Raw genomic sequence first — 16,421 nt, forward strand, 5'->3', positions numbered from 1 at the left:
GGCAGCAAGGCATTCCTTGGCAGAGATTGAATCTGGGACCTTCTGCATGCAAAACAGATCTTCTACCCATGAGCTATGGCCCTTCTTCCCAGTATGCCAGTTTTTTACATGTAGCCAGCATTTTATGTGGAAAACTACACCATGTCCATGGTATGAAATGGTACAGTCCAGCAACAGAGCCAGTCTGCTTGGAATTAGTCCCTTTCACCTAAGATTGTACACAATCTTTTCTTTTTAAAAAAACGCTATGTCCAGAGCAAAGCCTTATAGTTTGTTCACTGATATGGCGTCTCACTAGGCACTGCTGCAGTGCAACTTCCATTTATTTTAACGGGTTTGGGCAGAAAGCTCATGATATCCAAAGTGACATGGAGGCTGGGCAACTAAAAGCCCTGGCAGACTACATCCATAAGCAACTGTAAAACCCAAAGTGCTGTGCAAAGGCAGACTCCATCAAACTTTAAAAGGTTACCACTGGCAGAAAGAATACTTGAAGGGTCAAGCTGCAAACACAGCATTGTAGTTTTCCTTTTAAGTCTTCCCACATCATATATAAATAGCTTTACTGAGGACACAGGTTTTAATTACAAAACTTATCTCTCTCATGCAAAGAAACAAATGTTATGTTCACCCATAAAAGATCGGCAAACCAAAAGCTTTTTAAATAGTATTTTATTTTAAGGTTGCTATAAAATGCAGTTATTTTGAGTACCATATGCCAAGTAGAAGATACATATTCCTCCTCATGCTATTTGGGATAAAGGAATAATGCAGGCCTTAACAAATGGAAAGCTGTCCAAAATGCACCTTCCAATATTTGATTGTAAGAACGGCCCCAATATTTGATTGTAAGAATGGCCAAGATATTTCACCTCTCAGTCACACAATATGGATGCAGCAGGAAAAAGGATATTAGTAATTGTGCAATCCATGCAACAGAGGACATTGAAACCCTCTGGCTTCTGAAACTGGGGGGTAGTGTGGAGGCTATTAATTTGCAATCTATGTGCAAAATATTCCTCATATAGGTTCTGAAGTAACCAGCTCACCTAATTGTAACACACAACGAAGCTGAACCAGTTTATCATGCACTAAAATGAAGTTGGAAAGTGCACCATTAAATTTAGTATTGGAGAGAACGTGGCCATCTCCAACAGCAAAACTATGCCCCATGGTGTTTCAGATGCAGATACAGGAACAGTTGCAGTATTTTAAAAGAATAATCCATTTGTAATAAAATAGCTTCAAACTAGGCTGTTTTAAATATGTCTGTCTAAGCCACACTGATGTTAACTAGTGGGGACAGAAAGCAGGGTCTGGAACTCAACTCACCATTACCAGTTTTTTTTAATTTTCAATTCTGCAAATAAGAACATTCAAAAACCCCAGGACCCACCTTTAAAACATTTCACATACTGCAGCCCTCCAATTTACATAGAGTTGCAGTTCTCCTAGTTTATTATTTCTATTTTCTCAAGTGTCGCTCCTCTAAATTTAGCAGGACAGCTGAGAAATGATGGTAGGAGCTTTACCAGTTCAGTTTAAAAAACATCCTCTACCTGGTATCTCTGCAGTGATTGTCTTGCTGCTCCCTGAAACTTCTTCATCATCATCTGATGAACTCGTGCTTGAGTCACAGGTCAGGTCACTATCACTGGTACTGCTGTCCTGCAGCAGGTTGTATTTCTTGCGGGCAGCTGCCTCTCGTTTCTGCCTCAATAACCGAATTCTCTCTTTGTGCTTTTGGCTCCGATGACCTTTGACCTTAGCGACACGACCATTCTGCTTATCACTAGACTGCCGGTTTTTCTTTGCAGCCATTGTTGAGGTTTCACTCTCCGACCTTGACCGCCTGGATTTCCTCCCAACAGTAGACCCTGATACAGCAGAAGCATCTCCTTCTATAGTTGCTTCAGCTTGGCTGGGCTCGTTCTCTTCTGCGGAAGACAGAGTGTCTGAATCAGCCAAGTGCCCACTGGAAGAAGGGGACAGCATGCAATGGTTGGAAGAGTCACTCTCATAAACACGGCCAGCTGTTGGTTTGTCACTCTCTGTTGATGCTAGCTGAGATTCTGACGAGTCTCGTCTCAGTTCCATCAGCAAGCATGGCATCGAGGCAAGCACTGTCGAATCCTCCACAGCAGCTCCGCTCTCTTTCTGGGCATGCATTTCTAGTTCTACAGGTCCCTCTTCACACAGAGCTGCTTCTTGTTTTTCTGGGAGTTTTGATGGAACCTCTGGGTCAATGAGTTCTTCTACTTTGTCTGCTGCCTCCATCTTCATTTCAAAATTTTAAGTCTCTCCTGGTCTCAAAGCATGGATCACAGAGTCTAGCGGACAGCGCAAATTAGCCAAGGGCTTCAGGAGGAAAGCAACCTGCAGGAGAACACACAGAACAAATGAACAGGTTTGGCAGTGGCACAGTAGCAAAATTACGGTACTTTATGGAGAATTTTAAACAATCATGGGAGAGTGCAAAGGATCTTGCTGGTTATATAGAAGAAATCAAGAAGTTTACTGAAGCCCTTTATTTTAAATTGGCAACTCAGTTGGGGCTTAACACTTTCCCAACAAATTTCAGGCTCCCCCCCCCCAACAATATTTCCCAGAGAGGGTCAAGCTGTGCTGAAGAGTCAAGAAATTAGCCTCTTGGGGACTTCTGTTAAGACAGGCTTTGCTTCAAACTTAAGGTCCAACTAAAGAGCACATTTGGGTACACTACGGAGTTCCAGCCCAAGTTTTCTTCCTAGCAATTTACGGATGTACCAGTAGTGTGAAGCAGAACTGGGCCCAGGAGGGAACATTCCTCCCAATTATCAGGAATCAGAACAGTGGCAGCAATGACCATTCACTTCAACTGATATTGAAGTCTGGGAGCTGATCCAAATTCCTCTCCAGCAACAGAAGAAGAAAAGGCCTCCTTCTTGCAAGGCTTTCAGATCAGCACAAAATAGTAAGCAAATAGATCAGTTCCCCTTTCTTCATTAAAGTGAGACCACAAGCTTCCAGGTGCCATGAAGGTTAATGTCCCTCATTCCATCACTATCAAGCCAACTATGGACAATAGCAGTACTAGGAAAAAGAACTGGAGCCTGACAGAAAACCAGAAGCAGAATGACTCAGAACTGTACCCAATTGCTCAAACATATAACTCAGTATATGGAATGTTATCTCAGCCTAAATTATTATTACTCTGGTTCAAGGGTTGATGCCAGTTGCTCACATTCACAATAACAATGACGGTGGGAAGTCAGGTAGGACTTCAAAATGTGTATACACCAGACAAATTTAGACTATATCCTATTTAGACCATATTAGGACTTAATCGTCATATTCTATCAAATAGTTAACAAGGGTCTGCATCCCGACTCATGTCTTTCTGTGGCTACATTAATATTTTTCTTTATCTATTTAGCTATTTCTTTAGCTAACCTTTTAGATATTTGGTTTCCATGGTCAGATTTCATAGGTTTTAATACCGTACAGTTTTACTATTAGTATCATTTCTGTCCAAAGAAATGTCCACTGGTTTGGGACCACCTACTGGATTTTGAGCCTTCTATGCCAGTACTGCCCACTTGATAAAATGTTTCTCCACAATGACGGTGCTCTTTAAAGTGGTCAAGTGTGCTTCTTACAGTTTAAAATCAGGTGCAGAAAAATGTAATGCTTACAAAGCAATACAGGTACTTTTTCAGAAAGAAGTGGCACAATGCTAAATAATTCTGTCCACATGTCCCCTGTCCTGTCCGCCAGTCTCAAACAAACACATTGTTCTTCCAACATTAGTGGCTCAGTGGACAAAGTCCTGGTTGTGGGACACTAAAGTTGTAGTTAGGTCCCAAAGACTGGTTTTTAACAGGTGGGACACTAAAGGTGTGATCACCTTCCCCGGATGGGTGGGAGTTTAAAGTTCTCAGATGATAAACATAGAGGAAATGAATCACTTTGAACAATGAGAAGGGCTATAGAAACGATTACCTTAAGATACAGGGAAATTCCACAGGAAAGGTGTTTTAAAGTAGACAGCAGCCTACTTTAAAAACAAAACATGTGAAAAAATGTGAAGCGATTCTTAGGATTCTGCATGTCATGTGTGGCTATATGACTCTCCAGATGTACTCATGCACAGCTATGCTGAATGAAAGTGCTTCAGTTATATTTATACTATATGTGCTTACTAGGAATAGCTATTTAAAACGAGCTATTTAAACCAGACTAGAGGTAATTCATAGGTGGAAAATGGCAAATGTCACTATCTAGAGATGCTTAAACATTACACAGAAGCCCCTCTGGTTTTAGTGGGACATAAACAAGTTTAAAGGTTGAGCTGAAAAGAGGGGCAAGGCTGCCTACCTCTTACACAAGTCTGAACCGACCTAGGAAAAGGCTTTATACCAAGTCAGACCAACAGTTCATCTACCTCAGTATATAACTGGCAATAACAGGCAGCAACTCTGCAATGTTTCAGACAGAAGTCTCACCTAGCCGTACCTCAAGATAGCAGGGATTGAAAGGGGGCCTTTGGCATGAAAATCAGCTGCTTTACACTTAGCAACAGTGTAAGAAAAATACACACAGGAAAGCTACAAATTTACTTCACTGAGGATGCCAATTGTAAATTATTTTACAATTACAGTGGTACCTCGGGTTAAATACGCTTCAGGTTACAGACACTTCAGGTTACAGACTCCGCTAACCCAGAAATAATACCTCGGGTTAAGAACTTTGCTTCAGGATGAGAACAAAAATTGTGCAGCGGCGCAGCAACAGTGGGAGGCCCCATTAGCTAAAGTGGTGCTTCAGATTAAGAACAATTTCAGGTTAAGAACGGACCTCCGGAACGAATTAAGTACGTAACCAGAGGTACCACTGTATTACTGTATTTCTAAAACTAGCTACATGGAAAGGATCACTTCATCACAGAGTGAAAGAGAAATATAGAGAGAATATGAAACAATAATCACTTTCAGTGAATATCTCTATGACTGGAGTTGTTGTTTGCAATACAAATCCCTGCAAAGAGTATTTACTTAGCCATTAACTATAAAAAGTATTAAGGGGCATGTTCTTCAAACTTCTCATTTATAAACAGAAGTATGCTGCTGGCTTACTATGCAAGGAGACAAGCTAAGTACTTGCTTAGAAGTAAACGTGCCTCTCACGGTGCACTGATATTATTACTTCATGCAACATTCAGGTTCTTCTTTAAGGTCTCGTTTACAAGTACTGGCCTAGACTGACCCAGATAAACTTGTGAGATCTGGCAGAGGAAACAGTATAAGAAGAGGCAACTGAATACGAGAAAACATTTATTTCTATCCCTGAAAAAATTCAGCCATAATGTTATCTTTTTAATTCAAGCTCCGGTTAATAGAGAGTGGTATAATTAGGAATTCATTAGCCCAGCACCCACACCATTTATGAAAAGGACTCTTATGCTTCATGTTGATCTAAAACAGATTTGATGAAATAAATACATTTTATAAAATAAATGCTTATCCAAGCATTTTTTTCCTCTTCAATGCAACATTCTGACCTCTAGCTGTTTCCAGCTTATTTAGGAACCCTGGAATGTGCCTTATATAAAGGCAGACCACTGATCTATCTAGGTCAGTATTGTCTGTACTGGTTGGAGAACCTCAGGCCCAGGGTTCAAATGAGGTACTCCAGGAATCTCTCAGGCCACACACTCCTGACACACACACCCCGTTCTGCATCCTCCTCAAGTGTTTTTGCCTGAGTGGACTGTGTGCTTGAACTGCGACTATGTTTTTGGGTGATAACACCAAGGCCGGTGCCTCCCCACAACGCAGCGTTGTCTGGGATTCATCACTCCAGTGTCCCATCAGGCTGATGTGACCCATATCCAAGGACATGAGCACACAACTAGCAGAGTCCAAACAGAAGCTGAGCCTTGAGGTGTAACATCTAAGCCTAATTTATTGTGCACAAAATCAAACGTAGCATAACAAAGAAAACATGGCTTCTCTCTGCGTCTTTCTTCCTCGGAGACAGAACTTCAAAAGTTATACAGAACGGAACAGTGTATCTCAATTTCTGCTCACAAGACTCCAACAATCAGTGCTAGAATGTAAACAAAGACATGTGACATGTCACAATCCCACACATCTGCAGCCTAAGTGGAAGATAGAGAGTTGCGTGCAAGCATAAAAACCATGACTTTTGCAAGGCTGGAATGCAAAAATACCAAGTCACAGCCACTACTCTACCCATTTTGCCTCTGGTAACACCTGCCACTGCATGCAGCCCACAGAAGGTTCCTCACAAATAAACTTCAGGCCCCTGGCCTGAGGTTTTCTGGCCCGTGGTCTGCCCTGACTGACATTAGCTTTTTAACGCTTCAGATAGATTTCCCCAGCTCTTGAACTCTGACCTGCTGCATGCAAAACACATGTTGTACCAATGAACTACAGCAAAACGCATACACTGGACATACATAGCTAAAGCTAAGACAGATTAAAAGATTCTATACAATATTTAGTCAAAGAACACACAGAAGAGTTCAACGACATGAGAGTGGGTAGTTAATTTAGCAACTTCTGTTTCTAGTGGCTACCACAAAGAAGCATTTGTCTCAGGCTAAATTCGCACACATGGAGTTGTAGTTAACAAATTTCTACTCTGAGTAGAGCCATATGAATTAACATACCTAAGTTACTTATGTCCATTACTTTCAGTGGGTCTACTCTGAGTATGACTGTGAGTATCAATGTGGATACAGCCCATCCAATCTGACAGTTAATATGCAATAGGAGAGAAATTACCACTTACAAGCTCAGTTTTTTTTGCTGCGTAGTTATTTGATGCGATAACTGCCTCTTATCTATGACAGTTAATAAAATTGATACATTATGGATTGTCTTATTATTTCTCATGCTCAGATGATGAAAAGAGCTGTTGTACATGAAGAGTATAAGATAAGGACTCACCCTTCAGCTACTGCTGTCACTGCTGTACCTGTTCTGCGGAGAGAAGACTTGAGTGCCCAAAGTTGTCATTCTGGCTGTTTTTCACCACCAAACTCACTACAAAAGCAAACAAAAACTCACATGTAAAAAAAATATTTTTTAAACAAAGCGAAACAAACAAACAAACAAACAAAACCAGCAAAAGTTTAGCAGGTTCTTATCATTCAACGAAAGTTTCAAGAAAGGTGAAACCGAATCCGTAGGTTCTTCTCATTATATAGAATTCCCTATCTGTATGTATATATCCACAAACATGGCAGATACTCCTAAAGATTATCTCCTTTGCATAGCCTGTATATTGCGCAGGGACACAAATGCATTTTCCTTACTCGTAAGCCGACAGTTAACCTTCTCTCTCTGGGTTATGAGTATGCTGCGTTAGAATTACAATTGCAATTACAACAACCATTTGTACATTTAAACATGAGGGAAAGCACTCCATATTTTTTTAAGTCTAGTCATTTTATTTAACAAGGGACAGCGGAAAATGCCTGCCTGACCAGCTCTCTTTGCTGACACATCAGTAACCAACCACAGACTGAAATTTTGCAAGATTCACTACTTAACCCTGAACGTGTTTAATCAAAAGTCAGCCTTTTCACATGTGTCCAGCCAAATTCTTGACTGCAGAAAAGACAAGTGCATGAACTTTTAGACAATGGCATACCCATGTATTTTTCTTACACCAGTGGTCACTGAACTTTGTATTGAGACCTATCTTTGCTATTTTCAGCTAACATTCTCTTACCTTCTGGTCACTATATGAGTGAATGTCTAATAGGGTTCCAAATTAAAACCAACTGCTGTAATTTGTCATCAATCTTTATCCCAGTTGGTTTTTGTCCTGGATCTGAATTAATGTTATGTATGTATGTATGTATGTATGTATGTATGTATAATTAAAAGAGTTTTTCTAAATGCAACATGCAATATTGTAAATCACATCAATATGCCTCATGGGAAGTAAATAATAATCATCCAATTTTGAGAGGCTTCATTATGACTGTAAAACCAACATTCTCACTCATATAAAGCCATTCACTCCTCATGAAGGGAAGAACAGGACAGTGCTTGCATCCTCTCTCTCACAAACCCCACTATGTACATGTTGGGCGGAGGAAGGTCAAAAGCAAGCAACCTCACGTGATGATAATCAGTCAACGCCTGTGTAAGGCTACAATTAACTCCAAGAAAGATGTAAATATATTACAATGATGCACCAGGCCATGGTTAGCGAAGGCTTCATTTTTCTTTCAATGTATTTCTGCAGGTTTAAACTGGTAAAAAAGGCTCATGGTGTTTTTTTTAGGTAATAACTTTGAAGGAAACCAGACATTTCAGTTGAAGTCTAGCACTTACTAAATGTTTTGAGAGTTACAACAGGAGTGCTAATTTAAGTACTGTACTGGGGTGGAATTGGAATGCTGTAAGAAGAGTTTTCTTGTCAAGCTTCTCCAAGTAGGCCTCACTGAGTTTTGATGACAAGCCACATCTGCATTACTTGATGCTGAACAGCAAAAATGGTAAGGATGACTAGTTCAAGTAGGGTAGGTTATGTGTGTGGAGTCCCATCCCACCATCCCTGGGTACTAAAGAGTACCTTCCTGTGAAGAAATATTTCACCATACTGAACAGTTGTCCAGTGGTCCATCTGCTTATAATTTTGCTCATCCCCAACCACTGGCCATGTTGGCTGAGAGTGATGGGAGGAACTGGAATTCAACCACATCTGGAAGGACATAGGTTCTACTATCCCTGCAATAAGGGGGGTGCAGCAAAAATGATGCATCTCCACTCCATGATTCTATACTTCCATCACATTTTCTTCCTCAATTTTCTTTACAGCCACAGCTGCAAAGCCAGGATTCTAGCAAAATCACCTAGGTATATACTTTCGCTCATATGTAGTTAAAATTACTTGCAACACAAAGAAACCTAAAAGCTAGCCTCTTTTCTTCAAAAACTAAGGTTGAGTCAAGTTGGTGTGGAAGACGACCTTTTGGAAGGTTGAGTTCCCCAATCAAACCACCTACCCCAATCTTACCCACTTCACTGGTATCTGCATTTCCCATTGACCACTGCTTCATCAACATTCTTTATTTGATGTTATATGTAACCAGTCTGATTTAGCTATATGTTGTTGTCATTGAAGACAAGCAAAACTAATTCAGAGAGAAATGCTTCATCTTGGCTGTGAGTCCTGGAAGACCTGCTCCCGGCCGTGCTGGTCTTTTTATTCACCTGGCCTGGGAGGGTGGTGACCTAACTGACTCCAGCTTCAAAAGCAAAGGTCGCTGAACAGACTATTATTGAGCTGAGGTATTGTTTGGGGGAGGTTGTTGCTGTTACTGATATTATTATTATTTTGTATCTTTATTTTAGATCTTATGATTTATGTGGAAATTGTTAAATTTGGCTATGTACCTTTTGATGTTTTATTTTTTGTTTATGAGTACTTATGTCTGTAATAATGTAATTTTTTTGTATGTTGTAACCTGCCTTGATTGATTGATTGATTGATTGATTGATTGACTGATTGTTCATTAACAAGCACAACAAATGGGCAGAAAACCGTCCCAGTCGCAGGATTAATAGATAGTATTAACAGATCTATTAATAATATTGCATATGCCTTATATTTTTAATAGATCTATTACTTATGCTGCATATGTCTTACAATTAGAATTCTCTAATGCTGTAGATTGAAGATTATTATAGAAGGCACACTGAACATGCTGTGCAAGTAGAGCATTTCACGTATTCAAAAAAAATATTTCACGAGTTTTTAGTTTAAGGAAGACTAAGTTTAGAAATCAAGTTTTTATGGAAGGAAATGTTTTGCCCCCATTCTACCAAAGGCTCTGGGAAATTACTCTGGCACTTCACCAGACAATTAATAAATTAGCCTGAGCAGCCACCCTAGACGCAGTGGGCTCTACTCTGTCCAACTAGATGATGAGTGAAACAAGAGATGAAAGGATGAAATTAGAGCACTGTTTCAGCTAGCTTTGCATAAACAAATGAGGGTTAAGAAAACAGACTGCTTCTATTTAGTGCTCAGCAGACAATATACCCAAGCCAGGACTAAGAGGAGGGGAAGCATATTTATTACTGTCTGTAGAACATCCTGTGCATTTTGAAAGCAACAACATATTTAATAAAAGTTTAAGAAGGTGGAAACATAGGGCAGTAATGTAAATGCGGATTAACAGATTTCCACTTGCTAAAACAGACTTAACTCTTCCTCTCCTCACTCTTGCAACCCCTCTAATCTGCGCTGGGGGGTTGGGGGATGCTCCCAAACATGGAGAGAATAGGAGAAAAGGAAGTTCCATCACATCCACTGGCATGGCATAGGGTGTTGCCCATCAAAATCTAAAAGGTGTGGGCACAATATAAAAAGCTCAAAGCCCAAGCTACTGTGCCAAGCTAGTCAAAGACTCAATACAGGCTGAGAAAAAAGGTATGATGCAACTGCATTTGCAACACAGTGGGCAATTCTAGTTATTTCATCTCAAAAAAGAGATCATACGACTGGAAAAGGTAAGGAAAGGGGTAATTAACATAATCAAGAGTCTGGAGTGTTTTACCCATGTGGAAAGGCTTAACAATATTTCCTGGGATTTTTTAAATCTAGAAAAACAACGATGTAGGGGGACGTTTGTTGGTTTTTTGTTTTTAAATGACAAACAACATGGAGAGAGTAGATAGGGGGGGAAACCTCTTAAAACTAGCTGAAGCATCAGACTGATCCAAGAGGGCTCACAATATGACAATCTACCTTGGGCTTAGGGGAGTACACAAATAAGGATGAAGGTAAGCAAGAAAGGAATCCTATTCTTGGAACTGCTGACACATCTGTGTTTGATAAATGTCATTTAGGGTGGAATTTAAGCCTTGAATCACCACATAGAACACAAGTGGCCATTGATAACTCCTTATTTTTTCTGTGTCAACTTGGGGTGTTCTGTGCCACACAAACATATCAAAATCAATCAATCATATCTCCCTGGCCCAAGTTAAGCATTCTATGTAGTACATCACACCAATGCAATGGAGACATTCCACTTTGTGGCTGGAAAAGCAGTGCAGCTTCAAGAGGAAAAATGCAGTGATAGGGAGGTGCATTTATTTGCCCTTTGTTACAGAAGCTATGAAATGAAGCATTTCCTGTATTACAAATAACCAACTCATGAACAATTCTGAAATATTAACATTGCAACATAAGACATCTTCCTCCCAACTTCAGTGTCTAGACAATTAAACTATTAAGATCTCTGGGGTAAAAACAGTTCTCTTTTAAGGACACCAAATATTGCTAAAATGGTATTTGAGCATCTCTGTCTACATTCCTGGAGTCAATACCTCAATCAACATTTTAGGAATTCTGCTCAATATTTCCAACAAGTAGCATTCATAGATTTGGAGAGATCATTTGCAAGGTTACAGCTAATAGATGTCATATCCTACCGATACTGTATTTGACTTGTTAAGTTGAAGTGGCAGCAGGGTTGCATGGCATAAGCTTTCACCTCAGGGCAATACCTGATGATACTAATCCTTCTGCTGTAAACTATTAAGATTTTATCTGCAGGCTGTTAAGTCTCAATGAATGGCAGTGGGCAATTATGTATCTTTGTGCTGGATTATTCTCATGAAATTCTGACAGCTGAAATGCTACTAACTGACAGGTAAACACTAACGTAAATATATGCAATATAAAATAAGTAAATATTTGCCTGTCAGTATAAAGATACCACAAATAACTGCATGTGTCTTGCGGTTGTAGGTTGTCAGTTCAGGGTCTTTGTGTGTGTTAAGAATAAACAGCTCCACAGTTTTTTCACACATACATCCTTTAAGATAGTACAAGTTTTTCCTGATGATTCGGGAAAATAAACTGCTTTCGTAAACCAAGTGTCAAACTGGTAGTCATTCAAATGGTGCATTTCATTGCATGTTACAAAATTACTGCACCTACTGATAACTGAATGGTAAATCAATGTGCTCATTCTTATTATATTCTAATCTTTGGGCCTTTGTTGAAGCAAAAAAAAGGAGCTGTCATTTCTCTTTGGTTTCCAGTTATGATCTTGATGGCTTCTAAATCCCCAGTGGAGAAGATATACAGGCTAGGAAAGGAGGGTCATCGGATCAGCAAACCACAGAAAGCAAACTAACAGAGGGTGGGATTCATCAGTCCCATGAGAAGCTTCTACTTATGCAATTGGGTTTTCCCTCCTTTCCTCCCCATGCCCACCCCAAAATTGGCTTTGGAAATCTCCTGGAACAGCACATGGAGAGGAAGGGGGACTACTCCATGTGGTAAGCTGGTATGCTTGCTCAGACAGAGCATTCAACATAGCACATTGTTGAATTCCACCCAGAGCAATGGAATTACAGAATCAAGCCAAATATAACCTATGTCATGGATGCAGAACCTGTGGCTCTCCATTGTTGTTGGACTACGACTCCCATTAGTCCCAGATAGCATGGCCAATGATCAGGAATGCTGGGAGTTATCAGTTTAAGCCAGCGAAACCTAGAGGGCCACAGGCTCTCTCTGAAGGCTTATTTCTGGCTTCTGTTCTCATGATCTTGTTAAAATCTATCCTTTCCTTTTTTTAAAAAACTGAAATTTGATAATACGATACAAGAAAAAAAATCTGTCACATAATTCCAAACATGCTCACCATTAGGGTAAGGGTTACAGTCAATGAGGTGAATGAAGTAGACATTACACCTTCTAAGTCTATTTTTAAAAGTTTGGAGGGTTCAGCAATGTTTACCCTTATCACTGAGCTGATATAACAATTTCACTAACAGTGTTCTAGTACCTAGTTAAGACCCTGAATTCAAAATTCTAAATCAAGTTTAATTTGTAGAGTGCTAAAAGATCAAAACCAGTTGGTGCATTTTGTCCAAAGAACAATTGTATAAGCAATTCAACAGGTGATGCATGATGTTTCTTCAGGCTACAGATTTTTTTAAAGGTGTCTTTTATCATACTGCACAGTGTTTCTACAATTTCTATTGGAGGCTTTTAAGGTTACAGCTTTTATTCTGTGGCGCAGCATTAAGCACTCATCAACTGCCATCAAAAGTGAGAGAAGTCCTTCATGTAAACAGAAGATCTAGTTCAAGCCCATGGCTTTAAACACCCTCAAAGAACTGACATTTTGAATTTCAGCAGTTAATGGAGGTGACTGCATTGAGCTGACTTGCATTAAACTCTGTTCTCAAACAACACATGAAAAACCATACCCTTTCCCCATTCATCACACTGGCTAAATTAAAACAGAGACTTTAATAATTCTTCCTATAGCACAGGCTCTGCTATTCCTGGGAACACATTATTGAAAAAGCTAGGTAAAACTGGCAAATAAAGGGGGGGGGGATTGAAAACTGGCAGATGATTTTAAAATCCCCATTGAAACTGAACTGTCAAGACTTCACTGAAGTCCTGCTAAATGTAAACAAGTATCACCACTGCATTCTATAATTCCATAGTCTCATAAAACTAAAAGATGGTTGTAGAAGCAAGCACAGATTACTTAGCTGTTTGAAACAACACAGTAGCATCTGTGAAGTAGAGACTGGAGTAGATTCAGCCAAAGTTCCTTGGTTCAGGTTTCAGGCCACTTACTATCCAAAACATGGATAATTCTGACCACTTTCAAACACTGAGGAAATGGTCAACGTAGGCTCTTACCTGCAAAGTTGTCCACCTGCAATTACTGCAGGTGCCACACTATATTGGGTACTTTTTCCCTCTGACCAGTAGGAGGCAGGAAATACCAAATCATTTTCTCAGATGGACTCCTTAGGACCAGGCTCCAGGAGATATTTCAGAGCTTCCGGTAACACTAACCTTTACTATTTGAACTTGAACAATAACAGTACTGTATCATAAAGCAACCCTTCAGTAACAACAATGATTGTCTCTCCACCCATAAAACATAGACTATACTGCCTATCCACCCCTTTCCCCCTGGACTGGCAAAACATTAATAAAATAAAATAAAACTCAATTACAAACCCACAGTCAGTCATCTGGTAAAACCATGACGTAAGTCCCAGATACAAAACAAGACGAAAGTCTTCCAAAACAAACACACTTATCTCTTCCCATCAGTAAAGTATAGAGAAATATGCGCTTTTTGTTCCAACGAAGGACGGCTGCGCTAGCACCCAAGACAATGCCATTTCAAACTGGGTAGTATCAAAGCAGCACACACACACAAAATTGGGAAGAATACATTTGAAACACAGCCAAGTAAGAACAGACTGCTTGGTTGGAACAAACAAACAAAAATGCCAAAGGGGGCTAATACATTTTCTGCAAACGTGCCCTCATTACTTTGTAAGCCTCCATATTAGAAGCTTGTAAGCATTTAGAAACAGATGTCTCAGAGGCTCTTGCCTTGATTTTTCTTATCACAGTAAGTAAAGGAAAGTCAAGTAAAATCTAAAAGATGCTGCTCTGGAAATAAAAATTTAAAAAAAAACTTCAGGGCCCTAACATCTGAGGAAAGACAAGCTTTCTATCCTTTGGGTCACTAAAATTTGGATTGAAAACTGGTGAGATTTATGCAAGCATTTTACACAAATTAGAATTAACCACAGACCTGGATAGAGAACTCTGTAGATAACATCACCTAAAAAATCCCTGAGTGAGGAGTGTGTATGGCAACTAGCAATGAACCTTTAAGAAAGGGAAAGTCAGATAACCTTGGAAATAGACCTTTAATTCAACATGCAACTTAAACTCCCAGTGTGTTGGGAGTTAGATCAGGAAGGCCCATGTGCAAACTCAACCATGATGTTCAGTGGGTGCCTCTGGGCAAGACACTAGCTTTCAGCCTAATTTACCGCTACAGGCTGAAATGACAAAGATTACCAATATGGACTGAGATGCTGTGATACGAGATTACCCTATGCATGTTGCCCTGAGCTCCTTGGAGGAAAGGTAAAACACAAATGCTATAAAATAAATTCACACAGATTACTTCATTTCTGTATGCTTTGGGCAACAACTGTAATTGTGGAAGAACGAGTCCTACTGTAACATCTTGAATTAATAGGTTCAATGTTTTGTAAAGAAATACCCAAATTGCAACACTAACAATTTCAGTATATATATTTTTAATATTACAAAACAACATTTCTATGGAGATCATAGTTTGATTATTGTTGCTGAGCTAGTATAATAAAATTGATAAGAGTGTCTTTGTCATGTTATTCTCAGACGATCAAATTAAGAAGCACACAAGCTTTCCAGTGACACATACCCATAACTCTTATACAGATCTTAAAGGCAGCTAACCTTGACTTCAAGACAAAGCAGTCTGCACCATTTTTTCAATGTAATTCTTTTTAAAAAAGAAAATATTTCCTATTTAAAACAATACATTGGACTGAGCCAAAGTCACAGTATCTACAAAGCAACAAATGCAAATGACAATAGACAGAAACACATGGGGATTCACCGTACTTGACCACTTCCTCTCAAAAAGGAAAGCCATACTAATCTTTAGAAGACATGCCTTAAAACAAGTTACTGAATACAACAGATTGTCTAGAAGTTTTTGATTATAACGGTAGGCTGCAGTCTGTAACTGACGTAGGAAAATGTGTATTGTAAATTCACAATCTAAACCTTAAAGTTAGCATAGTGACTCTGTTTATGCTGGAACAGATATGAGAGGCATCATCTTATTTATTAATCCCAAAATAAATTGTATCTTGGATTGCTTCTAAGACAGACGATGTTTACAGTGTTATTGCTATCACATTTGTAGCAGAAGCTCACCGTCACCACTGAGAATAGTTCTATTAAAAATAGGGCTTCTGTAGTGGAACTCTTTAAAAAAAGCCATACTAATATAAATTATATAGATAAACAGTGACATTAGCAAGTTTTTTTCTTACCTGGTTTCGTTAGTTCACTTTTGAAAGCACACTATAAATATACTTGGGGATGATATTTCATAGCAGTGATACCCACGGAGTCAAGCAACTCTAATTCTTAGTTTTATCTAAGCCCTAAAGAGCAATACTAAAGCTCTGTCTTAAATTGAAGTGGGCAGAGGGGTTGCTGAAGTGGAGATGATTTTTTTTTAAAAAAAACCAACTTCAACTATCTTTCCTTTCTAGGGCTGAACTCTTAAGCCAAATACAGTTACTCAAAGGGAAAGTCCCACTGAACTCTGTGACTTACAATTGCATAAGCATGCACAGGGTTGGGTTGCATGAGTGAAAAAGCATATTATTGATTAAGCTCTGTTAAACCAGAGGTTTGGTGGTAACTGCAGGATTCCCAATCTTGTGTTTGCTGCTGATGTGCAAACTGGAGGAAGGCATTCATAGGGGAGCTGACTTAGGGGGAAAGGGAGGGGTTGCTTAACTGTTCCTCTGCCAGCTGTTACC

The 16,421-nt window shown here is 39.5% G+C and overlaps 1 protein-coding gene across 9 annotated transcripts in view; it reads right to left on the minus strand.

The window, feature by feature from the left end:
* Positions 1-16,421, minus strand: part of ARK2N (arkadia (RNF111) N-terminal like PKA signaling regulator 2N) — a 62,050-nt gene that overhangs the window by 37,885 nt on the left and 7,744 nt on the right. For 8 of the 9 annotated variants that reach the window (XR_014556193.1, XR_014556194.1, XM_083702877.1 and 5 more), the window contains exons 2-3: positions 6,954-7,049; positions 1,560-2,376 (exon numbers count right to left, since the gene is read on the minus strand). Coding sequence is in view for 7 of the 9 variants with exons in the window: in XM_083702877.1 (XP_083559003.1) it covers positions 1,560-2,283 (724 nt within the window). In the remaining 2 variants the exon portion in view is untranslated. Of the gene's footprint in view, positions 1-1,559; positions 2,377-5,114; positions 5,259-6,953; positions 7,050-16,421 lie in introns of those variants that run through there. The other variant, XM_083702875.1, reaches the window with a different exon arrangement.

This window comes from Podarcis gaigeae (genome assembly GCF_964106915.1).
Source record: "Podarcis gaigeae genome assembly, chromosome: 11".
Lineage (NCBI taxonomy): Eukaryota > Metazoa > Chordata > Lepidosauria > Squamata > Lacertidae > Podarcis > Podarcis gaigeae.